Raw genomic sequence first — 25222 nt, forward strand, 5'->3', positions numbered from 1 at the left:
TAAAAATTATATAAACTTAAATAAAAACATCAAAATGCATAATAAAATTAAAAAGCATACATTGTAGATAATTAAACATGGATAAACTACATAATTAAATGGTCACAAACTAAATAATAAAACTTAAACAAGCTAGAGAAATAAATTAAACATCAACGCTTGAAGAACCGTCGGAGGCGGCATCCAGATGCACATGTGGTTCTGGCATACGGGGAGGGTTTCTTAGCATTCGCCAAGATTTGAAGTAACTATATAACGGGCCTAGGCATACCTTTGCGCCTCCGTTAACCCGTGATTGTTGGCCATCATAATGTTGCAGACTTGATGAAATTTGCAAACCTCTTTGAAAATGACATGAATCTTTGAGTGAGCTTGATCTGAAGTGCGATTGGTTTCACCTACATGTTGGCGAAATTCTTCAAATATGGCTACACGAAATTGAACACTTTCTTGCAGGTTATCGATCACGTGCATCTACGTTCCACACGAGCGTCTTGCCATTTTGTGTGAATATTTGAGAGTGTACGTATGGTTGAGTATTTTTTACGAAAATGGTTTGAGATGTGTATGTATTTATATTGGGGTAAATTTAAAACGCAATATGCAAATGACCGTTCAACGGTTAAATGCCTTCAATTATAACAGCCAACAACAAGATCGATCAGTTAAGAAGTTAACCCAACCCATACTTGCCCCCTACCTGCACCATCGGCAGTGGTGTGTGGTAGCGGGTAGGGGTTACCCACTAGTGCATAATCGGGCGCCCCGGGTCCCCCAACGTGGGTGTAGTGGTTGCTTTTAAGATATTATGAGTAACGAATAACGAGTATGAGACACGGTTTATAATCAGATATGTGAGTTGATGTAATAATATATTTTATAAATATATTAAATGTGGTGATTATTGTCATTTATCTTATATAGTGATACTTGATTACCCATATAATTGTTAAATATTCGATGGCCGATCTACTCTTAGTAGAATGATAGGGTTTCCCCTTAGGTGTATCAATAGAGGTTATTAGAGAGGGTTTAAGGTTGATACAATCACCACCATAACATCACTCATACATAGTCCATCTCTCTCTACAAAACCATGATCTATCAAAATCATATTAGCCATCATAACCGTACACCATGAGAACCCGATCAATCAGGAACATGTCTACATCCATTATTATTACAGTTTCTGGTATACATTTACCAAAACTCATCTCAGATTCGGCCATTGCCATCCCTAGCATTCATAAGATATTCTAATGGATGCCTATAATAATCTGTTAGGAATGATACATAATTTTTAAAAATTCATGGATGTAAGAAGGAATTATAATAAGTTTGGTTTCTCTCTTTTAGTTTCGGGAAAAGTGAACTTTTTTTAGAATGAAAAATGGGTAAATAGTGCGAAGATATGATTAAATAGAAGGGGTAAATAATTACTTCCTCCTTCCTTACTTGTGTTTCATCTCCTTTCGCCAATCGATTAAGGGGCTGTTTGGTAGCTTCTGAATAGTTATTAAGAGGCTACCTCTTAATGGAACCATTAAGAATTTTACCAATGAGAAGGTAGAAGAATGTGACATGTGATGATTTACCATTTAGAGGTTACCTCTTAACCATTCAGACTTGAGGTTACCTCTTATTCATTCAGAGGTTTTAAACCATTAAGAGGTAGCATCTGAATAGTTATTAAGATGCTACCAAACAGCCCCTAAGCCAAGGTACTTGTTAGGGCTGTAAACGAACCGAACGTTCAGTGAACAGTTCGTGAACCGTTCGGCGGGAAGTTCGTTTATGTTCATTCGTTTAATAAACGAACGAACATGAACAAGAAATTTTGTTCGATTAGTTAAATGAACGAACATGAACAGGGGTCTCGTTCGTTCGATTGTGTTCGTGAACGTTCGGTAAGGTGTTCATGAACGTGTTCATGAACATTCGTTGATTTGCGTTCATTTATGTTCGTATGTTTGTGTTTTAATTGAAGGTCTTTGTACTTTCTTATATTTTATTTGTACATTTTATATTATTAAACTTTTATTTATTTTATTTCCCTAACAATTAAACTAGGAAACCCACTTTCGCCTTGTTTATGCATCATTTCCCTTTCATTTCTCATTATTTACATCCACGAATACAATCGGCCTCCGTTCCACAATAAGGGATTCAAGTTCGAGTGCTACTCTCTGGGCCATCTATCTTTATCATTCATCGCGTTATTCGTGAACCGTTCGCGAACACGCTCATTTCCTTAATGAACGAACACGAACATAAAATCTCGTTTGGTAAGTGTTCATGAACCGTTCGTGAACACATTTATTTTCTTAACGAACGAACACGAACAAGACCTTGTTCGTGTTCGTTCGGTTCGTTTACAGCCCTACCCTAGTACTTGTGTAATTGTTATGTTATCTCATTGAACAATTAATTGCTCGTAGTTTTTGGGCTTATAAGACCGTCCTACACAACGCTTGGCGTCGGCCCACTTGATCAGGAAGGAGCCTAATAGTTTCAAGCTCATATCAGTTATCAAAAAGTTATTTTAGAAGTCCTTTTGTCATTGCCAAACACTATTTTTGAAAAAAAGGACTTTTAGTAAGTCAATAAGTAGAAGTTGATGGGAAATAAGGAATGCCAAACACCCACCAAATCGCTCGCAGTAGAACTAACTAACCATTCCAACGATTCTCGCAGGTCTCCTGTTTCACCTACGAATCGTCCAACTGAAAGATCAAAAGCCCCTTTTCTTCTTCTTCTTCTCACAGTCCGTAAGTTTGTCGTTTCTTGTTCCAATTAGGTTATGAAATTGTGTTGTTTTCATCCATTAAGAACTGTGTTTGTAGGGGACAGACTTGAGTATTCAATAATTCAACAGTGATGCTTATTAGGTCTTGTGTAGTGGGGCGCCATCTCACCTCATAAAGCCCTATAAGGCCCTTGAACACCATTACGGGGGCTTTATGAGGGCGCTATAAATGAAAATGGGGGGAGGGCGCGAGTTTTTTCACGGCGTTTTGATTGTTTCCATTTTCCACTTTGGTCCCTGCATTTTACACTTTGGTCCCTTCATTAAAACACTTTGGTCCCTGCATTTTACACTTTGGTCCCTGCATTTTACACTTTGGTTATGATGAGGTAGGGGCTTTATGACTACGGGCTCTAGTGACATAACGCCCCATAAAGCCCCTGTGTGACGTGGCACGACACGTGTCGCATAACGCCCACAAAAGGGCTTTATGACTACACATGGCCTTAGAAATTCTGTCCTTTTTTATTATGTAGCAAATGTTACTACACAATGCATTTTATAGTTTCTGTGTTAGAAAAATATAGGTATTTATTTGACCTAACCCGTAACCCAACCCAACCCATTTGTGTTGTTCTGTGCACCAAAACCGACGCATTCTCTCTCTGCTTGTTGATTTGCCTTGTGTTGGGATCATAACTTGGTTTGGAATTGGTGGCTTTGGCTTCAACAGAAATAAGACCTACCTTCTGGTGTTAAATGTGTAACTTTTTAATTCTATGTTAATTGCTTTTCATGATATATTATACCACATGTGTAGTTCATATCTACATGTTTGCTTCATTGTAACATCATATGCCTCCTGCTTAATGTGTTAATAGTTATTGAGCCTTTTCTGTTTATAAGAAGCTATAACTAGTAAAACTTCATTTTTATAATCACATTTAGTATGTTATCAATGAATTTGGGCAAAATATTGTTAGCTGGTCAATCCAACCCTGTAACCCATTTTACAGGCATGGAAATCTGGAGTATTAGCTGTGATCGTCGTGGGTTTGGGTACAACAGGCAAACAAGAACGCCATTCAATTTAACCGGATTTCCATCACTTGAAGTTGGGAAAAAAGACAAAGTAAAGATGCAAGTCACAATGAGAGACCGAAGCAAGAACAGGAAACCGTTGCAGAAAGGAAGGAATCTCAGCATCGAGGCCATCCAAACGATACAGTCTCTCAAACGCTCGTATAAGTCATCTGCAGACAATCAACAACAAGTCATCGACTCTAAGTTTAGTAGATTACTCAAGTTTGATATGATGGCTATACTTCGTGAACTCCTTCGACAAGACCATTGTGTGCTAGCCCTTATGGTCAGTTCGGTGACTCTACTTCCAAAACTGGACTATAAGAATCGTTGTTGGATAGCTGTTATGAAAACTGTTCAACTTCATTAAGGTTTTCTGCCCATGTTACTCAAAACAACCGTTTTTAAAAGTTAGTGGTTTTGATAACGATTCTTTATGTTCAAATAGCCAAATTTGAGATGAATTTGTCTGGCTTCTATACATATATAGTGTGTAAAGATCAAATACAAATGGGTCTTAACATGAGAAGTGAAGGAAGATTTTTCTTTTTTTTTCAGTTTTTATTTTCATCTACTTAAGAATGATGTTTAGTTGCAAAATGTAAAATCATAGTTGTTAATAGTGAATAGGGACAAATAGCGTCAAGGGCTCTATATGCTATATGACGAATAGCGACATAAAGCGACCGCTATTTTATAAATAGTGATACACTAGAAAAAGAATTTTGAAAATTTTTATATGTATATTATATCAAAATATCATGGTATATATGCTATTTTACATGTACATTTAACAAAAACCTATAAATCCAGCTATTTTATAGCTATATCTAAGGGCATGTTTGGCTAAGCTTATTTTACCTAAAAAGGACTTTTTGTGAAAAGGACTTATTGACTTATGACTTTTTGAAAAGGAGTTTTTAAAAAAGTTAACTGTCGCTATTTACGCTATTGGTTGCTATAACCCAAATAGCGACACTTCATCGATTCGCTACATAGTGCACTATAGCGATCGCTATAGCCGCTATTGACAACTATGTGTAAACAAAAAAAAATCGTGTATTTACTCACTCTACTAGGGTAAATACACGATTTTTTTACTCTTAGATTCTGGGACTAAAATACGTGCTTGACAAGAATTGAAATTTTTTTTTAAAAAAATCTCTCATTCGCTTCGCATGTTAGCTTGTTAAGACCCATTTGTACAACAACCTTACTTTATACATATACATATACATGTTTAGGTTCCTGTAAAAAGGACATTTTTCGTAAGAAGTGTGAGAAGGCATAAGAATTGACATGTAGAAATCATGTTTTGGACATAGGCATGATGTTTTGGCAAGAAAAACACCAGACATACCAATTTAAGACACAATGCAATGAATTCTAGGCTTGAAACTTAAAACACCATGCCAAAAACGTTAAGTAGGGTGTTTTAAGTTGTGTTTTAAATTCATGCCTATAATACATTACATTGTGTTTTAAATTGTTATGTTTGGTGTTTTTCTTGCCAAAACAACCCAGAATATCATGCCTAAGGCCAAAACATGATACACACATGTCAATTCTTATGCCTTCTCACGCTTCTTACGAAAAAATGTTCTTTTTACAGGAACCTCACCCTACATATACATATATGTGTGTGTGTGTTTATATACATATATACGTAATGCTTATGCAGGTTTCACGGTCCCTTAAAAGTTAAAACTCTGTTGTTGTACTGAACACGAACTTATATATAATATACTTACAGTTCTTTATATTCAAGCTTAAGTTGAAACAATGGCTTCCTGATCTAGTATAAATATATCACTATTCTTGATGTAGGTATTTGTGGAGATTCAAAAGGAACATTGGTATAAACCCAGCGTATCATTATACGGCGAAATAATCTCGGCTTTAGCAAGGAGCGGGTTGCATGACAACATTAATATCATTGTTCATGAAATGAAAGCAGAGAAAGGTAGATTAGAGGCTAAGACAGAAGGGTTCAATTTGTTATTGGAATCTTTGATGAGTTACAACCTCATTGAAGCTGCCATGGATTGCTTTGAGTTGATGAAAGAGGTAGATTGTGAGCCCGATAGGTCAACTTTTAAGTTATTAGTTGCGCAGTTAGACTCGAAAGGAGAAACCGGCCTTTCAGAAAGTATTAGGAAAGAAGCTTTTAGATATTATGGTGATTCGATTGAGTTTGTAAACGAGCAAGAAGAGGTGACAGCCTGTTAGTGATAGAATAATAGCATGTTATGCTGTATTTTGTAAATTCATTTTTAATTTATTTCAGTTGGACTAAACTAAATACATATGAAATGATACCATGGGTCACATTACAATAACAATCAGCCCACAGAATAGACAACATTCTGGCCCAGTTTCAGCCCAACATAAACCCAGATGGGCCTCAATACAAACAGCCCAAATCAGTCTCAACAGCGAATACCCGAAATTAGTCAAGTTCCTAGCAAGTGTTTAATGTCACAAGCAAGCGATGGACATAGGCAAAGGTGGTTACATCGGGGTCTTATCTAGTGCCATCAAATTTAAGCCTGCTAATCGGCAACTGTGACATGTGCTTGTTTTAATTAATTGGGCACAGATGAAAAAAACGACGTGTTGATCGACACATGTTGGGTGGTGAAGATACATATCCGAGGCCGGACATGATTCTTTAGGACGGACCGGACTATACCAGAACGGACGTTCTCAAGATGTCCGTTCCCCCGTATCTCCGAGGACGAACCTCCATTCAAGTGCGTCTGGACGAATGATGTCATCTCAGTTGACCATTATAAATACCCCATCAAGTACAACGCCAAGTACGATTTTCTGAACCTTCATCCTTATTTTCTCTCTCTACTTTCTCTCTCTACCAATACTTATCCTCACGCTGGAGGGTGGTCGCAGAGGGGCCCTCCCATCTATAAGGCGAGCCTAACGGTTTTCTGTTTTGCAGGACGATTCCCCAGCTCTTGTATAAGATCCAAACCCTCGATTACAGGCTCCGGCCTAGGTTCGATTCTTTGGTTCTTCAGGTGGATTTGGTTTTCAATATGCAAATGAGCCTCTTGAATAGATAAAACCCGGTCCAACTTTTGACCGCCAGAAGCGGCCGGTCCGGTCGTGAAATAAGAAGCAGTGGGCAGGGAGGGAGGACTCGGGATAGTCTGTTTGTTATCATCTATCCTTACAGCAAGCGAAGCATCATCATCATTGAGAAATAGAATGATGAGTAGCATCATATCGTTTCCGGTAATTTCTTCCCCCACTCAAGGTTTGCGTCGTCAGCTGCCTTTTTCTTCTTCTTCACAACCCCCTCTCTTTATTAGGAAAAAAGTAGACAAGAAGAAGAAGCCCTTCTTCTTGTTGTGCTGCTCCTCTGAAGAAAAAGTCGATTATCAGGTGGTGAGTGCCATCAACACCTCTTACAACGACATCCTCATCCTCGACTCTCCTCAATCACGCATGCTCCTTCTTGACCCTACCAGTAACTATGCTCTTTCTTTCTTTCATATTGGCTGGCTGGCTGGCTTTTTTAACATTGAATTCTTTCATATTGGCTGGCTTTAACATTTGTTTCTTTCAATTCAATTCTATAGACAACATTCACAGCATCTATATCAAGGGGGACGACGCATGGACCGGTTCCTATTGGGTGTGTATCTATCTATCTATCACATCCATATCTTTACTTGGATTCCTTTTTCTTTATTTCATCAACGCTAGCTATGCTATGCTATTCCACTCCACAGGATGAATTTGCCAGCTTACCACCTATAGTTCCTCCAGGTCCAATTGCTATTTTTGGCTTGGTAACCCTTTTACTTCTCCTCTTATCTATCTATCTATGTATCCATATACTTCTTCAGATTATAAACCTCAACTGAATTCAGGGTGGAGGAACAGCTGCACATTTGATGCTTACCTTGTGGCCTTCACTGCAGCTACATGGATGGGAGATTGATGAAATTGTAATCAAGGAATCTACTGTTTTCTTTCTCAGTAAATAATATTATTGAATATAATAATAATTTTAATGATATACTTCTTCAGTTGATTGATAGAGCAAGAGAACACCTTGGCTTGGCTCATCTCGAGAAGCATACCCAAGGCGGAGGCCTTCTTACTGTTCATATAGGTGATGCGCTTTCTGCAGCAACTGCTGTTTCCGGAGGATATGCTGGTAAACTCATTCTTGTCAATATCATATACCCTTTTTTTAGCAAAAAAAAAAAAAAAATAGCTTTCTATTATGTTGTAGTTTAATTTGATACTGTTTCAGGTATTGTTATTGATTTGTTTTCTGGTGGAGAGGTTTTGTCCCAGTTGCAAGAGGTATTATTCATAGCCAATGGATTTTGCACCTCTCCGTTTTATTCAATTAATTTACTTTTCTCTTGTGGGCAGGTGCAAACCTGGTTAGATATAAATGATAAGTTGATGCCAAATGGTCGGATCATGGTGAATTGTGGTGGCACCACTAGTGTTGCTGGATCATGTGGTGATAGCGTTTGGGACCAAAATTCCACATTGAAGACTTTGTGCCAAGCGTTTCCTGGTCAAGTGGGTATCTTCGTTTATGTTATTATTGCACGATTCGGAAAAAAAAGGTTACTGTAACCACAATATTGAGTTATGCAAAAGAAAATCTGCTGCTATAACCTAGTGAAAACATTAACTTACAATGATTTCAAGAACACAGAATATGCATTTTTGTTCCTATCCACAAACAAGCTTGGAAATAACTACTTCACTTGCACATGAAAAAAACAACTGTTACTAAGTGATGCTTTGATTTTTCAATCTGGCAGGTGAATTGGAAAAAGATGCCAAAAAGTGAGGGTGAAAATTATCTTGCCCTCACAGGACCTCTGCCAGACTTGACTCAGTGGGCTGCTGCTCTCCCTGATAGATTAGGCTCAGGTGTTGTGCAATGGGCCTGTTGTGATGCTCTCCCTTCGGCGGATTCTGTTGATGTTAATACTAATGTGTGAGGTTCTTACTGTAAGAGTATTAGGGGGTTGGGTTGGGTCAATTTGATGGCTCATGTGAATCATGTTGTAATTCTAGATTTCTAGGTATGGTAGGCTTATTTTTGGGTCTGGGTATTGAGGTCATTTTCTTTTGTATTGTAACTTTTGCTGAATTGGACATATATAAAAACTGTAATATGTTGGCATAATCTTGCAATAATGATGCAACAATTTTGTAGATAAGGAACATACCCTAAGGGATCAATTTATTTGAGGTCAAATGACCAAAATTGTTGTAAAACTAAACTGGTTTGGGCCATCACATTTTTTTGTGCTAAGAACATTAGATTGGAATTGAAATTTTATGAGCTCCTGCTGAGCTCTATGCGTTTCGAACATTTGCAGCCTCTTTTTCATGGTGAAAGCTAGTAGAGATTATCAAGGTATGCCCTTTTACAATTTTTGCAGTTTGAAAGTCATATTTTGTTGTTTTTCTTTTCAAACGCACAGTTGGACATCCTTGTATTGTATATATCGTAAGTAGACTTTGGTAACACCCGAGAGGAAATCATGTGTACGAATCCTCGGCATACAGAATTCAAGTTATCGCATTGGAGAACATTTTTGTTGTACTAGTAATTAGTTATTTGTCCTCGCGGTTATTTAATTTATGGATTCCAACCAAAACTGGGTTATTGCTTTAGGTCAAAACTATTAGTTAAAGACATACCACTATGAAATATGATTATTGGAAGACAACACTATATTATACTTAAAATTTTTATAGTGTAAATTTTAGAATACAAGATTTCAGTATATCTTATTTCATTTTCACAAATGATATCATGTATTTAAGTTTATTCTTATACCTTCTTGTTCAAATTTTTCAGAAGCAAATGCCACCTGAAGCAGTTGATTTGTCTCCTGCCTGCTCCAGCACTCACCAAAGCTCTGATGTAGCTCTGTAAGTGTGAATGATGAATCTCATTAACTGTTTCTCTTTTTTTTTTCTTTTACATTTTAAACCTTTTTATAAACACAAAATTAACAAGGAACTTGATGATTGTTTTGTTTTTCAGTTGGAGGCTTGTTCTTACCCATTCTTTGATGATTTAAGGGAAGGGAGCCAAACACAACCTTACCAAATGGCAATCCCCTTCCATCCCTATTCAATTTTACATCACAAGGTACAATGGTTACTAATAATTTATTTTTAATTCTCCAAACATTTTTTTAATAGATTAATTGTTTAAGTTTATAAATTAGTTTAATTAACTAGTTAATTAATAATTATATAATATATTAAAACATTTATAAAAAATACTAGAGTATGTTTTCTTTTATATGGTGTGGATTGGTGGATTCTGCTGCTGCCCAAATTTTCAATTCTCACTTGTACTGGTTGGTTGATTTCTTTTCCCAACTGTTACGCTGTTTCTCAGTCTTAATGTTGGATATGAATAAGAAATTCTGATTTTTATAAAGTGAAGTATGTGTACAGAAATGAAGCATTTGCATTTGTGCTTACAAGTTACAATGATGGATGGAAGTGAGCTGCCTGCATTGATAAGTGGCTCATCATCAACACCATGTGTCCACTCTGCATATTCGGCATGCTAAAGAATGGCAGTGACGACGTCTGATACATTAATTTAATTTTAAGCTTGTTGTTTCAGGTTGAGAGACTGTTTTACTTGCAAAAGGATATTAAGTTATAGCGCTATGTATGTTAAGTTATAGCTCTATGTAGAGTTGAAATATTATCATTGTACAGGAATTTTAGTTTATCAAAAAAATGATTAAAAGATGAGGCGAATCCAACCAGTAAGGGATCGTCACATAGAAAAGTTGATACGATTACGAATTATTGTGGTTCAGTCTTTATTTAAAGAAGCTACCCAGAATTCGAAAATCACAAAATAACATGGACCATTGTACATATATCTTATTAATTCAAGTTCTTGCCTTTTGAGTGTCTGCCTTTTTTTGATTTGTTTGGGTGATGCTCCTTTTTAGTATCTTCTTGATCACCAAGAAACTTTTTATACCATAGCGCCGTTTTTTTGCGTACCTTGGTAGATCTTTCGCATAATCAACATAGATCATACCGAATCTAAGACTGTATCCAGAAGACCACTCGAAACTATCCAGGAATGACCAAAGGAAGTATCCCTTCACATTTACATCTTGACTGTAACCATACATGCATTCATGATGTACAACAACATCAATTGATATGTTTAACATTTATAAACTTAAATTAATGGTTACATATATTTTAAAAGTAATAAAAGTTTTAGGACTTATGATACAATTCTTCAAAGCAAAATCTTAACTAGCACCATAGTAGCACATGCAACTTCTCCCACGATTTTATAATGAGCATAACTTTTTCACACGTTAATTTTTTTTTTTAAATTATATGATAAAAATGTCAAACCGAACAACCCGGGTTATTGAAACCCGATCAACCCACAAACGGAACTGTTGAACAATCCTTGCATATTATGTTGATCTATACTTTGTTTTGTTTGTTACAAGTCTACTTTAGATTGCCTGTATTTCTTTATTGGTGTCGTTTCCCTCCTTGTTGGGTTAACCTGATACTCGAAAATATTAATTAGTTAGTCAAACTTTAATTAAAATGTATTAATTTTTTTAAAGAAAAAGTTATAAGACAAAATAGTGAGCATTCACAATGGTTTCTCTAAATATTTGTGAGTGTCTTACTTATATTATAAGGAATGGTTATGAGTGGAGGAGAGAGAAAATGTTATTATTAATATGTAAATATACAGGAAACATGTTCATGTTCATCCTTATAATTTTTTAAATATTGTTGAATGTGGTTGTGAGTTGGGGAGAGAGAAAATGTAATGATAAAGGTATAAAAATATTATTTAATTGAAAGGACAAAGAAAAATTAATGCTTTTTAGTGTAAATATAGAAATAGAGATAATGAATTCAATGTGAATACTCTTGACAGTTAAGATTGTAATTGAAACAAGGAGAAAAAATAATAATAAAGGAATATAAAGATATAGGTTGGGAATGACCAAATGAGATTTGAGATGTTTTCTAAATTTTGAAAAAAAAAACTATGATTTTTAGTTAAATTATAAGACCGGACGTAGTGGCGCATGGTTGGAACAACCACAAAGCCACCCCCCCCCCCCACCCCAACATGTTAAAATACAATTTGGGCATGCACTCCTTTGTTCTGGTCATGTGCTAAGGAGAAAGAGAGAGATTGGTTGTTTTGGATAATAGAGAGTGAGTTTGTATGAGCATTGGTTGAAATAGCAATTAATGAAGGGTGTGGTCTTTAAAATGACATGGACGTGACAAAAAATATCAAACTATTTTGGTAACCAAAGGCACATGCTCTACGACCGGAGAGATCGTAGCATGCGATGAATGCTCTAAACTTAGAATATATAGAGTGGGCTTTAAGAAATGGTGTGGAAGCCACTTCACGCCAGGTAAACCAACCCGTGGCTGGCGTGGGGGAAAGGGACAGGATGTTCATTGGTTTTAGCATTATATTAATATATATATTTAATTTAATAGATTTCTTTTATTTTTTTAAATATAAATACAAAAAAGTGTGTGCATGTATCGAATAACGAATAACGCCAAATTTCTTTTTTACATCACGTGATGCATGTTGATGTCACATGCCGCCCCTTTTCCAGCCCCTGCACTGCAATTTGCAAATGGTGTTACAACACCCAAAAAAAAAGCCCCTTTCTCGGCGGCGTGAATTGAAATCTGAGAAGATCTCAATCAAATGAAGAGATTACTAATAATCGGAGGCAGTGGTTACCTGGGTCAGCATCTTTTACAATCCTTTTCAGATTCATCCCCCCATCTATCAACGGCCTTCACACACCATTCCTCTTCTCCCCCTCAATCCATTCCCGATGCTATTATCCCCTTTCAACTTGACTTGCACACCGGTCAAGGCTTTCACTCCATTACCAACCAATTTGGCCAGGCAGGTTCTTTCCACTATCTCATTTCTAATGCAGCAGCTGCTTGCTACCTGTTGTTGTATGCCAATTTCTTAGATCCCATTTCTGATTCTGTTGTCGTTATCTTATTTTGAGATTTTCAAATATGCCCATTTTGGTGCTACTGCTTTAATTTAAACTTGTAATTTTCAGTTTTATTCAGATGGTGTGCAGATTTGATTTGTTGATGATGCTATATCACAATCTACTGGCATTTCTTTATTTACAACAGGGTGTTCAAGATTAGAATCACGAATTTTCTTTCGAATTAATTGAATCAAATTTTTTGAATTTATTAGGTGAATTCATATTCGATTCGAATTCGATTTAGATTTTATTTACTCTATTAGAATTCATCTTCTAATTTTATGCCCGATTCAAAATCTGATTCGATTCATTAAGAAACTCAAATTCGAATAAACTCGATTTGATTCAAATTCACCCTAAATAATAAATTGTTTTACTTTTATTTTTAAAACTACTACAAATTAATTATAAGGGTTTTTAAAGCTTTGCCCGAATTTAAAAGGTTTTTTTCCATGTGTGTGTATATATTTGTATAATTTGAATTCGAGTTTCGAATCAAATTCAAAATCATAATTTCGAATTCGATTACTTGACTTGAATTTGAATTCGAATCGAACGCAAATATTTGAAAACAGAATTCGAAGTTTGATAATCGAATTCGAGTTGAATTTCAAACTTTTCGAATCCAAATCGAATACTGAACTCCCCTATTTACACTATCATTGCTCATCTTAACTTGCAATGCAGCCTGATATAGTGGTCAATTGTGCTGCACTTTCTGTACCTCGTGCTTGCGAGACGGACCCCGCGCTCGCCATGTCAGTAAATGTTCCTTCTACACTTGTGAAATGGTTGTCTAGTTTCACTGAATGCAATACTCTTCTTATTCATCTCTCAACCGATCAAGGTACCCTTTTCTTTCCCCCCTTTTAAACAAATATATATGTTTTGTGCTTATGCTACGTATCTTTTTACCAGTTTATGAAGGTACAAAATCTTTCTATAAAGAAGATGATGAAACACTTCCTGTAAATGTTTACGGGAAGTCAAAAGTCGCAGCAGAAGAATACATTTTTGACAACTGGTCAAATTTTGTCATCTTAAGAAGCAGCATTATTTTCGGGCGACAAACTATCTCACCCGTTTCAAAATCACTTCCTATTCAGGTATGCATAATTTCTACAACGTTAGCTTACATACTTTACGAGTGGACTTAAACTCGTTTCCTAAATGTTTTAAATTTTACATGTTACATATGAAATGCAGTGGATGGATGGCGTTCTTTCTAAAGGACAAGAAGCCGAGTTTTTCCATGATGAATTTCGCTGCCCGGTTTATGTCAAGGATGTTGTAAATATCATACGGTTATTAACTGACAGATGGATTTCAGGTTACATTTTTTCTCATATTTAAAAACCAAAGTCTCAGAATAAATTCAGAATTTTTTTTTGTTATTTGCTCATGTTTGACTTGTAAGGTCAAACTCACCAATTTTTAAATTCAATATCAACGTGCATTCCTTTTGTTCACATACAGCTTTTGATAATCGTATCAAACTTTGTAGGAAGTATAACAGTGAAGAGATGGTTGTACCAAAATTTATCTGAAAAATGGCCTGACCCTTTTGTATATCTGGTCAATGTTCAGATGGCAAGAAAAGTCAATTGGTTCTAAACGTTGGTGGACCAAACAGGTTATCTCGTGCTGAAATGGCTGAGACAGTGGCTCGTGTTAGAGGTTACAACACATCGTTGGTTAAACCAGTGTCTGCATCATCGGTTAGTTTAACTTCATTCCAAGTTTCTAGTTTGCCTTGTGCCTATGAAAACGCTTGAAGCTGTGGTTTTCACTTTTAGATTGATCGTGGAGTGAAGTCACCGGCTGACATTTCCATGGATATAAGTAAGTTGATTCAAACACTAGATTTTACACCTACTTCATTTGAAGATGGTGTGAAGTTGACTTTTGACACTAACGAATGAAGTCATGGTTGTTATATATTGATCCGACTCGTGTATTTGTGATTGTATGAAAATCAAAATTATGCAATTTTAAGCATGTTTATGCTGATATTCACTTAACCAAATTCTGGTCATATTTGGATATTCCATGAGTGTATTTGGCTTCATTTTCACAGGAACCATAGGTTGTTTGGAATAATAAAATTTTTATGATGGCTTGATTGTTTAGCATCCATTTATATGTATGTCGTAAGCAAAGATAAATATCTAGTGGTCAATGGCCACATGAGATATTTCTAACATGTTGCTTTCTCGCCATCGCAGTTACTATTTGGTCCCTAACATTTCGCATGTTCTCACATTAATCATGTTAACTAGAGGTTGGTAGACCTCTCTTATCTCAATACAACTCTAGCAATCGTTTATCTGTCGTATTGTGTCAGCTTTGTTGATATGTCACTTTTGTCATTATTAACTTGCGCAAAACATGCTAGTAAGAAAGACGGAAGTGTCTCGTCTCTTTATAAGGTTTAGGTTGAGCGTCGGAATTTATGGTTTTTCGGATAACTCGAGTTGATGGCAAGGGGTAAAGGAAGCAATTTTTTTTTTTTTTTGATTGAAAAGTTGTTTATTTACATGAGACGAGGAAATGCAATGGTCTTTTTGTAAACAGCCAATTAACCATTTGTTTTTATCACTCGTGTAGACAACCATAAATTACGTTACTTATATATGGGTCTCATTTTTCCCTGTTTTCTTAATGTGTGGTCCCATATTAGTTAATACCAATACCAATTTTCCCCGTTATTTATTTTCTGGGTCCAACCATAACTATCAGTTTAATTAAGGATTCTTGATTTTTTTTACTGTAATTGGGTTGATCAAGATTGGTATAGGATTGTAAGGAATTGGGTTGATCAAGATTGGTATAGAATTGTAAGGTATAATGTATTTTTTTATCTTTTTTTTTTTGAAAGATAATTACAATAAATCTTTTCTATATAATGAATCCTATCTAACATATTAATATAGTCTTAACTAATATATTTCATCTAATACTCTCGGGAGAAAATAGGAGACTCAGGCTTAAGGTAAAAACAAAGAATATGTTGGCATAACAAAAACAAACAATCATTAAAAAATGATGACACAGGAACTAAATCCATCTGTAGTGGGGCTGTATGTAACCCCCCCCCCCCCCTCCACCCCTTAAAACGCCATATGGCGCCTACCTACACCACCCCTAAGGGCGCCATGCCCTTCCTTCCCCAGTTCCAACGAATATTATAACAATGTGATGATTTGTTTGTCTCCCACACACATATACATATGTATGTTATGTATAACTGAAGGGGTTATATAACCCCTTTTTCACTACACACCCAAGTTTTATAACTTCCCTCGCTTACACATTTTGCCACTTATCACATAACCCCAATTATGGGGCTTGACCACTACACATGGCCTAAGGCCACAGCGATGGTGGCAAAAGGCATACACAAACATATTATTTATCAAATCAGGTTGAATGTAATTTAATTAACATGGTTTTGGAGCATAGCAAATGTAGAACAATTCAATCCATTGTTAGCGGAACGTTGGTAATTTCAGATGGTCTAGTTAACCAATTATACTTGTAGTTTTGACTATTATAAAATACAAAATTGAAAACATGACCGACCTAAAATAAAAATAATCATATAGCTAAAGTATTCACTACTCATAATGTTTTTTTGCCTGCCTATGTTGTATTTTGGTGAAACTAACTCCTCTTTTTGAAATAAGTGTTTCAAGTCTATAATTAGACATCTAAAAAGTTGATAACTCATATACAAACAATAACATATCTTGAGAAGGAAAAAAGAACTTGAATTGGTTTAATCTTAAATCACTTGGTTAGTATCAAGAAAGACACTCAAATAGTAGTTTGTAACATTTTAATAAACATTGAACTATATTTTCATCTCTTAGATCACACGGTGTAGAGGGGCTTAAAGAGAGGGTGTGGAGTGGCAACCATGTCAGTAAGGTGGCGTGAAGAAGAAAACACGGGGTTAGACAGTAGCGTGGAAGAGAATAAAAAAATTAAAAAAAGTAATAAAATAAAACATCAGCCAATCAAAAGAAATCTAAACTACAACAACCAATCAAGAGCCTCCAACTCACCCACATATTTGCCCCCACGCCGGTGGAAAACCTCAAGCCCCACCCACAATGCCGCCCTCCACGCCATACACAGGGTGGTGTTTTCAGCGTGGAGGGGCTTCCACACCCACACCGTGTATGATCTTAACATTTTAACTTTGATTTGTATAGTATAAATAAATTTACATCTCTAAAACTAAACTTTCATTTATAATTTATAATAATCAGATTTAACTTTACCTTTCACCGACAGTTTTGTTGATCAAAAGATTCTTGGTAAAGGGCAGGATATGTGTCCACTTATCCCAGCTCAGTTGGTGGGGAAGCCGGCTGTCTTCTTAGGAGGCACCGGTTCGATCCCTGGCTGAGGCTGGGTATTTGGACATCTCGGTGAAGGCTTGGCCCGGGGTTTTACCCGGGTTCGAGTCCAAGGGGGGGCGCGGTTTTACCTATTCCACGGGGTTTCCGCGCATCAGGGGTGTGCTACGCTTTCTAGCGGTGGTCGAGTAGTCGGCCTTTGGACATAGCTCCGAAAGGGTGGGTTTACACGTGGAAAGCAGTTAGCCGTTCAAAAAAAAAAAAAAAAAAAAAATGTGGCGAACCAAAATAGGAAAGTGAAATCCCGAAAAAGCCCTGGGCCGTCAAAGACCCCCACATCCATGGGCAGGGCAGAGCAATCAATCATAGACCTCTTATTCCCCTGCCCGTAAATCTCGGTCAGCTCCGTCATAGATCACTTAAAACAGTTGTTAACTGCTGCAGTAGTAGAATAATAGACCTTTCTTTCTTTCTTCATTCTGACGATTGAACCAATACTACTTATAGGTGGATATCTGCACACACAGTACTAGGCATCTAGCTGCTGGTTCAGTTGAGGAGGATAATGTGGAGGAGGAGCGTATCTCGATCGGCGTTGACTCTCCGGCAATCACGGAGATTGTCTATTTGCGCCTCCACCACTCCGATTCCTGCTCCTAGTATTATTCACAAGCGTGGTGCTGATATTCTTCATGATCCATGGTTCAACAAGGTCTGATCACTTTTCCTTCCTCATTCAACTACTTTCTAATTGCTATCAAGTTATTATTTATGACTGAGATATTTATTTACGTACATATGGAAGTTGTTTATTTATGGTCCAATTCTTCTGTTATTGTTTTCCAAGAGCAGGACACAGGGTTTCCCATGACCGAAAGAGACCGACTTGGGCTTCGTGGCCTCCTCCCCCCTCGTGTCATCTCTTTCGAGCAGCAATACGATCGCTTTAGTCAGTTCTTCTACTCTTCAATTCATTTATTTATTTATTTTCTCATCAAATAAGCTGCTCTGCTGCATAGTTTTATTATGTACCCAACTCAGTTAGATAAGCATTCGTTTCCGTAGTGGAATTATTGGATTATAAAGAATTCCTTTGAAATTCCATAATGTGTTTGGTTGCTATGAATATCAATGGAATTGGTATCTAAAATGACATAACCACCTTGTATCCGACGTGAACCGACAATTTAGATTAAATTCCAACTCATTCTTTCTTTGGTTGAAACCAACAACTTAAGGAATGGAATCTACATTCCAATTCCATATTTTGCATACAATGGTACAAACCATATTTGATGCACTGGCTTACCATTTTGTATGCATACACCAAGTGGTATTATATCTTGATCTCAGACTATATCATCCGTATCTAATTAGTGAAGAAATCAATCTTGAATTAGGAGATAAAGATAAAAAAAGGTTATAGATAATTAATGGTGAATTATTTTAGTGATAATTGTTAGAGTTAATTAGATAGGTTTATCTAGTTGATTATTTATTTAATTAAATAGAGTTTGAGTCGGGTTAGGACTAGAACAAGTTTAGTATAAATAGATGGTTAGGGGTATTGTATTAGTGTGCTCTCATTGATAATAATAAAAGAGTCGAACAATTCGTTCAAGTATCGTGTTTGTGTGTTCGGTCAAGCGCCTGATTTCCAACAATTAGTATGTTGTTTTTGTACACACATTTTTTATAAATTCTCTTTTCCTACTTTCTTCTTGTCTTGTTTATTTTTTACAACAGTCTACAAACTCAATCTTGTAATTTCTGTTGTTAGTGGAATCATATCATTCATTGGAACACAATACAAAAGGCCAACCTCTGACTGTTGTATCTTTGGCAAAATGGAGAATCTTAAATAGACTACATGACAGGAACGAGACTTTATATTATCGAGTAAGTTTTCTGTTAAATACCTTACTTGAAGCTATTAACCATCATAATAACCTTACCTTGTTTCTCTACAGGTACTTATTGATAACATTAAAGATTTTGCTCCCATAATATACACGCCAACCGTGGGTTTGGTATGTCAAAACTACTCAGGGTTGTTTAGACGTCCACGTGGAATGTACTTCAGTGCAAAAGATAAGGGGGAGATGATGTCCATGATTTACAACTGGCCAGCTAAGCAGGTTTCGTTTTAACCCTCACAATGTTCTGTCCATATATGGTTATATCAAGCATTTTCATCTTAATCTCAATAAATTATTTGAAATTCCAGGTAGACATGATAGTTCTTACAGATGGAAGTCGTATTCTTGGTCTAGGTGATCTTGGAGTTCAAGGAATGGCAATACCTATTGGGAAACTTGATATGTATGTTGCTGCTGCTGGAATTAATCCTCAGAGAGTATGCTCTTGTTATGTCAAAACTTAAATCTATATGTGCCATAATACTTGCTCAAACTCAATCTGATTTACTCTCTGTGTTTTCTCACACTCTTTGTGTACATTGCAGATCCTTCCTATTATGCTTGATGTCGGAACTAACAACCAGCAGCTACTAGATAATCCCCTTTGTAAGTAAATGAACGTACACAAACTTGTAATTGTCTTTGATTGATTGAAACCATCATATCTTGAGGAAAAAGAGTCTAATATTTCTCCTAAATTTTATTCGAAAGATATAGGACTAAGACAGCCTAGATTAGAAGGAGAAGAATACATAGCAGTAGTGGATGAATTAATGGAAGCTCTTCATGCACGTTGGCCAAAAGCTATAGTCCAGGTTTATATATTTTTATACGTTTGGCTGTTAACATAAATCTGTAAATATATTTACACTTTTCATGATTGGCCAGTTTGAAGACTTTCAATTCAAATGGGCTTTTGAAACTCTTGAAAGATACCGTAAGAAGATCTGCATGTTCAATGATGACATACAAGTTAGAATCTATTCCTTGATTTAGAAACATTTGAAGAATCGTTGGTTTTTAGTAGGGTGGATATACATGTCTATGTTCTTTGTAGGGAACTGCTGGTGTTGCGTTAGCTGGATTACTCGGAACTGTTAGAGCACAAGGCCGGCCATTATCAGACTTTGCAAACCAAAAAATTGTTGTTGTTGGAGCTGGAAGGTAATGCGGAATATAGTTGATTTCTTTCTTCTTTATTTTTTAATGGTTGGTTACTGAGGAAAACTTACTTGGCTACTTGCTATACGGTTTTCAGTGCAGGGCTTGGTGTTTTGAACATGGCCTATCAGGCGGTTGCAAGAATGACAGGAACAAACGCAAAACCTCAGTTTTTCCTACTTGATAAAGATGTATGTTTTGTCATTTAACCATCCCACTAATAAGAACCAAATTTTACAAAAGTAAAAAAAGAATACGTTCACCAATATACAATTTATTTATTTATTTTACTTCTGAGCGCTTATAATATTTTTGGATTTAGGGTTTGATTACAACAGAGAGAGTTGGTATTGACTCAGCAGCTGCACCATTTTCCAAACCTATTGAAGAGGTTAAATCCCTGGGACTTCATGAGGGATCTGATCTCCTTGAAGTGGTACATTACATCTCTTTTTGTTAGCTTCAAAGTGACATATCCTTAACATTTCAAGTTTTTGCTTTATGATGCAATTTGGGGATGTCTGTTTCTGGCGTTTTGTAGGTAACAAAGGTCAAGCCTCATGTTCTCCTTGGTTTGTCCGGAGTTGGAGGTGTTTTCAATGAGCATGTACGTATTTTTTTTCTTTTACTTGTGCTGTCCTAAGTGTAGTCTATAATAAAAATTATTTTCATGAGCTTATATTATATTATAACAGACACTTGATCAGACCATGAACTCTTCAAGTACTAAAAAAGCTACTAAACTTGCTTTGTTACATTCATTCATCAGCCATGTCTTTTACTTGTATACGTAGGTTCTTAAAGCCATGCGGAATTCTGATTCTCCTAAACCTGCCATCTTCGCCATGTCAAATCCCACATTGAATGGTTTGTTCTTTTGTGAATCCCTTAGATGTATTACTCTTTTTTGATATAAAACATCTTTTATTAATCATTTATAAACCATGTAACAGCCGAATGCACTGCTGCTGATGCTTTTAAACATGCCGGTGAAAATATTGTTTTTGGAAGCGGGAGCCCTTTTGAACACGTTGATCTTGGTAATGTTTTCTTACAAATACATGTGTTTGGCTATCGGTTAATTTTTTTTCGTCGGTATGTAAAATGTTCCCTTACTTGTGCAGGAAATGGGAAGGTCGGTCATGTGAATCAAGCAAATAACATGTATCTCTTCCCAGGGTCGGTGTTTGTTTGAACATGGTGTTATATCTTTTTGCTTACTGTTATTTTGGCTTGATATATTTTAGTAATTCAGGATCGGTTTGGGATCTCTGCTCTCTGGTGCTCATATTATATCTGATGGAATGTTGCAAGCAGCTTCTGAATGGTATATAAGTTATTGATTTCCACCATGCATGCCTTTTAGTTTAATTTTTTCAAAAGTTGCTGGATTAAATATGATGCTATCTGATAGATGTATATGTTTATTTATTGTACAGTCTTGCTTCTTATATGACAGAAGAAGAAATTCAGATGGGCAGATTATACCCATCCATCGATAGGTATCACTTTAAATTTGAAGCTTCTTCCATATAGTGAGTGACCTTTGAAGGGTAACAAACAGAGAAACAATTTTGTTGATTTTTACTTGCAGTATTCGACATATTACTGCGGAAGTAGGAGCAGCAGTGGTAAGGGCGGCTGTTGCTGAGGAACTAGCGGAAGGACATGGTGAGGTGGGGCCCAAAGAGCTTGAACACATGTCAAAGGTATGTTTATTTTTAGGTTAAAATCGTTTAAAAAGAAATGTTGGTTGTTGTTAACTGAGTGAGTGCGATTTACTTGCAGGAAGAGACGGTGGAATATGTAACATCCAACATGTGGTTTCCAATTTACAGTCCCCTTGTTCATGAAAAATAAGGTTCTTGTTCTGCAGATGGTATTTTATTACGTATATGAAATACTACACTTGCAGTTAATGGCATGCTCTTCCTGTCCCAAATACTTGTGTGTGTTTGCTAAAATGTGAAATGTAACTTTCATTTAAGCCACACGTACTTTGAAACTATAATAACAATATAACGTCTTATCAATTTTAGTTGATGTGGCATCATATCATATCATATTATATATATTCATCAAATGCTTTGGGTCTTCTTGTTATTCTGTTTGTTTACCCAAGTTGTTTTGATATGTAGCCGGAATGCTCATGTCGATGTACCTACCTTAAACATAGTAAAGAGAACAATAAAATGATTAATTTGATTTGGGTTGATACTTTTGTCCTTTTGTATTCTATAAATAACTAGGTTGTTGCCATAGGCCGCGCGTTGCGGCGGCGACGCTTTAGTTATTTAGAGCTGGTGGCACGTTAACTGTATGAAAACGAAAACGTGTGTTTCAACGTATCCGATCTCCTAATCAATACACCACTCTTACCTTTACATCAAGACTTAACGGAGACAAAACGTACAATAACTCGAATTTATATCGTCGAATGAAAACATAATATATTTGACCCGACTTGTTACCGAACAAATTTCACATCAAAACGTAGACCAACCGAAAATGTACGCAAACACAAGCATGAAAACGTAGTATATTTGACCATACTCGTTTTTGAAAAAGAAATGCCGAAACGTTAATTTATACTGGAACGTACCATAAAATGTCAAAACGTAGATCAATCGAAAACTTAGATGAAAATAAGTATGAAAACACATTGTATTTGACCTGACTTGTTTCTGAAAAAATTATGTAGAAACATAAATTTATACCGACACGTACATAAAAATAATCACGTAAGAAAATAATGATTTTCTTTTAAGCTAAAGAATGAAAATACGGTAGGCAAATTTGAAAAGTTAGAACTCAATAGGGGTGGAAATGACATCTTATAAAGTTTATATAAAGTATAGGGAGTGTAAATGTCAAATTCGAAACATTAGAGGCTTTTTTTGTCCCACCCTTTGCGACGGTGATTTCGAAGAATGAAAAAGTTAACATTCGAGTTTTCGGACCCGCACGTTACAGCGAAGACGTGAACAGTTGGGAAAAAGCAATATTGAAACATAAAAAATATAAGAAAAGGAAAACGTTGTCTTGAAACTGCATTTCCCTTATCAAAGTCAACAACTCTAACCAACTTCACCACACCACAACTTGGATTACTAAAGTGGAAGGACACGTATTCGAAAGAATGAAGAAAAGACTAAAAAAATAGTAAATTCCCACCGACCATACATTTTAAGTTTATATTTACCCCGGCGGTGCGTTGCGGCCACTAACATGTTAAACTACCTAGGCTAAACGACTTTGAAATGTTATGAATATAAAGAACAAAAGAAAACAGACAGACCGGATTTATGAACCGCATAACGTTATGATTAATTTAGAAAATAATTAATTAAAAATATGAATGAAATATATTAAAACAAAATAATATATTTATTATAAAATCATGTAAAAGTAGAAATAAAAAACTTTAGTAACTTGTTAGTCAATGCTTATACAGTCTCAGATGTCTTTCTTTTTACTCATTGTGGATCTAAATTCTAATAAAGTGTTGAAAGAATAGTTTGTTAGTTCCTGGTTTATATTCAGAATTTAGTTTAGTTTTATATTTGTTATAAGTTTTAATACTTTGTTTTTGTTTGAGGTTATGGGATTCACAAATGGGTTAGTCTTTTTACACATTGCAGGGTGAGTTGTGTGCTGATGGGCTGCTGAATGGGCTTAGGTTAGGGCGTCGATATATCTGTGAGAGCTGCTCATTTGGAAGGTTCTAGGAAAGAGAAAAAGTTGTTCATGGACTTGCTTTTTGAAAATACCAAGTGACCTAATATCTATTCCAGATCAATAACCAACAACTACACACCTGTGAGTCTAGGTCACCGGAATATCATACTGAAGATGACTCATACTTTAATAGTTTATGCACATACCAACGCTTTCCGGTCTACCGTGTTCCTTCCGGATTAGCGGCCGAGATTCGAAACCAATCGTCGTCATTGGATTTGTTCATTGAAACTTATGCGATCAACGCTTTTAGTCATCCTTGAGGCGCTGCGTTCACACAACACAGTCGCGAGGGCAAGCTTTGACTGTTTGCAGAGGGTATGGGCGCTCACTTGGTGGTTGGATCCCAGCCCTGCATGGTGGTGGTTGTCTTGGTTGTATGATCGGAGTTCTAACCCAGAGAAAAAAGATGACAGGTGTTTTGGAGGATTGTCAAGAAGGTGAAAAGTATCAAACACTGATAGTATTAAACAGGGGCAAATATGTAATTTGTCGGTGCACTGTTGCACCGACCTTTGATTTTAAGATGATGAACAATGGATAAATTTTATTTTTATTAGAAAAATCATAATGTAAGCCAGCTAGCCATTTGGGCTATAGCCCAGTGGTAGAGATAACACAAAAGTCTCGATTCTAGGCACAGGGGATTTGTGGTGTAATTTAGTTTGTTTTTCAAAAAAAAATATAATAAAAATAATGTAAGCTAGATAAATGGTCAGTCAATTTATATTGACGAGTACTGATTAGGGCAAATCACCCACACATATATAGTTATTTGAGTATGTTTTCTTAAAAATAATCTTTTTACCATGCTACTAGAAAATAAAACAAATCAAAACATTACAGTATAAAAGTATGCATTTTACTCCATTGTCACGTGATGCTACCACTTGTGTCATGGTTGTAGACCAATGGAAAAAAAAACGGCACATGTTCTTACAATTTACTTGTTTTTATCTCTTAAGCAGAAGAAATTATTTGATGATCGATTATAGCCGGTTTACATGCAACGTGTAATATTCATGATTTTTACAAAACTCACAATTTTGTTTTATGTATTAGGTGTCATGCTTTAATTGGGTATTGTTTTATTTAAAAGGGGTCTTAATTAATGGACCAGTCAAAAAGGATGTATCA

The 25222-nt window shown here is 36.0% G+C and overlaps 4 protein-coding genes across 6 annotated transcripts; all 4 read left to right on the forward strand.

Annotated features, from left to right (window-relative positions):
- The first annotated feature begins 2581 nt into the window (after window positions 1–2581).
- Window positions 2582–6145, forward strand: LOC110931067 (protein THYLAKOID ASSEMBLY 8, chloroplastic). The gene is made up of 3 exons (XM_022174463.2): window positions 2582–2768; window positions 3763–4115; window positions 5657–6145. The coding sequence occupies exons 1-3, from the start codon at window positions 2618–2620 to the stop codon at window positions 6056–6058; spliced, it is 906 nt and encodes a 301-aa protein (XP_022030155.1). The 5' UTR covers window positions 2582–2617; the 3' UTR covers window positions 6059–6145.
- Window positions 6146–6980: 835 nt separating this feature from the next.
- Window positions 6981–9040, forward strand: LOC110931066 (probable polyamine aminopropyl transferase). The gene is made up of 8 exons (XM_022174462.2): window positions 6981–7316; window positions 7429–7484; window positions 7582–7641; window positions 7723–7800; window positions 7883–8012; window positions 8112–8164; window positions 8237–8392; window positions 8641–9040. Exons 1-8 carry the CDS (start codon window positions 7055–7057, stop codon window positions 8821–8823), a joined length of 978 nt encoding a protein of 325 aa, XP_022030154.1. The 5' UTR covers window positions 6981–7054; the 3' UTR covers window positions 8824–9040.
- A 3450-nt stretch (window positions 9041–12490) lies between these two features.
- LOC110931064 (dTDP-4-dehydrorhamnose reductase) lies at window positions 12491–15022 on the forward strand. 3 transcript variants are annotated; one of them, XM_022174459.2, is made up of 6 exons: window positions 12491–12800; window positions 13591–13750; window positions 13822–14009; window positions 14110–14233; window positions 14491–14621; window positions 14700–15022. In XM_022174459.2, the coding sequence occupies exons 1-6, from the start codon at window positions 12594–12596 to the stop codon at window positions 14823–14825; spliced, it is 936 nt and encodes a 311-aa protein (XP_022030151.1). In that variant the 5' UTR covers window positions 12491–12593; the 3' UTR covers window positions 14826–15022. The 3 variants fall into 3 exon arrangements, with proteins under 3 accessions (XP_022030151.1, XP_022030153.1, XP_022030152.1); XM_022174460.2 differs by having other exon boundaries at window positions 12521–12804; XM_022174461.2 differs by lacking the exon at window positions 14700–15022 and having other exon boundaries at window positions 12504–12800; window positions 14408–14545.
- A 2523-nt stretch (window positions 15023–17545) lies between these two features.
- Window positions 17546–22442, forward strand: LOC110931063 (NAD-dependent malic enzyme 59 kDa isoform, mitochondrial). Its single transcript, XM_022174458.2, has 19 exons — window positions 17546–17979; window positions 18120–18216; window positions 19048–19166; window positions 19238–19405; window positions 19495–19623; window positions 19732–19792; window positions 19898–20001; window positions 20075–20158; window positions 20244–20350; window positions 20445–20538; window positions 20670–20783; window positions 20889–20954; window positions 21142–21214; window positions 21301–21387; window positions 21472–21526; window positions 21603–21674; window positions 21787–21849; window positions 21942–22056; window positions 22136–22442. The coding sequence occupies exons 1-19, from the start codon at window positions 17833–17835 to the stop codon at window positions 22205–22207; spliced, it is 1827 nt and encodes a 608-aa protein (XP_022030150.1). The 5' UTR covers window positions 17546–17832; the 3' UTR covers window positions 22208–22442.
- The last annotated feature ends 2780 nt before the right edge of the window (window positions 22443–25222 follow it).

Source organism: Helianthus annuus, chromosome 3, assembly GCF_002127325.2.
Source record: "Helianthus annuus cultivar XRQ/B chromosome 3, HanXRQr2.0-SUNRISE, whole genome shotgun sequence".
Lineage (NCBI taxonomy): Eukaryota > Viridiplantae > Streptophyta > Magnoliopsida > Asterales > Asteraceae > Helianthus > Helianthus annuus.

Excerpts from the sequence above, each read along its gene's own strand:
- LOC110931067 (XM_022174463.2), top strand. The coding sequence starts at position 2,618 with ATGGGAAATAAGGAATGCCAAACACCCACCAAATCGCTCGCAGTAGAA. Across the intron at positions 2,769-3,762 it reads TCTTCTTCTTCTCACAGTCC|GCATGGAAATCTGGAGTATT; the intron begins GTAAGTTTGTCG and ends CCCATTTTACAG. Across the intron at positions 4,116-5,656 it reads ATTGTGTGCTAGCCCTTATG|GTATTTGTGGAGATTCAAAA; the intron begins GTCAGTTCGGTG and ends TTCTTGATGTAG.
- LOC110931066 (XM_022174462.2), top strand. The coding sequence starts at position 7,055 with ATGATGAGTAGCATCATATCGTTTCCGGTAATTTCTTCCCCCACTCAA. Across the intron at positions 7,642-7,722 it reads CAATTGCTATTTTTGGCTTG|GGTGGAGGAACAGCTGCACA; the intron begins GTAACCCTTTTA and ends AACTGAATTCAG. Across the intron at positions 8,393-8,640 it reads GCCAAGCGTTTCCTGGTCAA|GTGAATTGGAAAAAGATGCC; the intron begins GTGGGTATCTTC and ends TCAATCTGGCAG.
- LOC110931064 (XM_022174459.2), top strand. The coding sequence starts at position 12,594 with ATGAAGAGATTACTAATAATCGGAGGCAGTGGTTACCTGGGTCAGCAT. Across the intron at positions 12,801-13,590 it reads TTACCAACCAATTTGGCCAG|CCTGATATAGTGGTCAATTG; the intron begins GCAGGTTCTTTC and ends CTTGCAATGCAG. Across the intron at positions 13,751-13,821 it reads TCATCTCTCAACCGATCAAG|TTTATGAAGGTACAAAATCT; the intron begins GTACCCTTTTCT and ends TCTTTTTACCAG.
- LOC110931063 (XM_022174458.2), top strand. The coding sequence starts at position 17,833 with ATGTGGAGGAGGAGCGTATCTCGATCGGCGTTGACTCTCCGGCAATCA. Across the intron at positions 17,980-18,119 it reads ATGATCCATGGTTCAACAAG|GACACAGGGTTTCCCATGAC; the intron begins GTCTGATCACTT and ends TTCCAAGAGCAG. Across the intron at positions 19,167-19,237 it reads ACGAGACTTTATATTATCGA|GTACTTATTGATAACATTAA; the intron begins GTAAGTTTTCTG and ends GTTTCTCTACAG.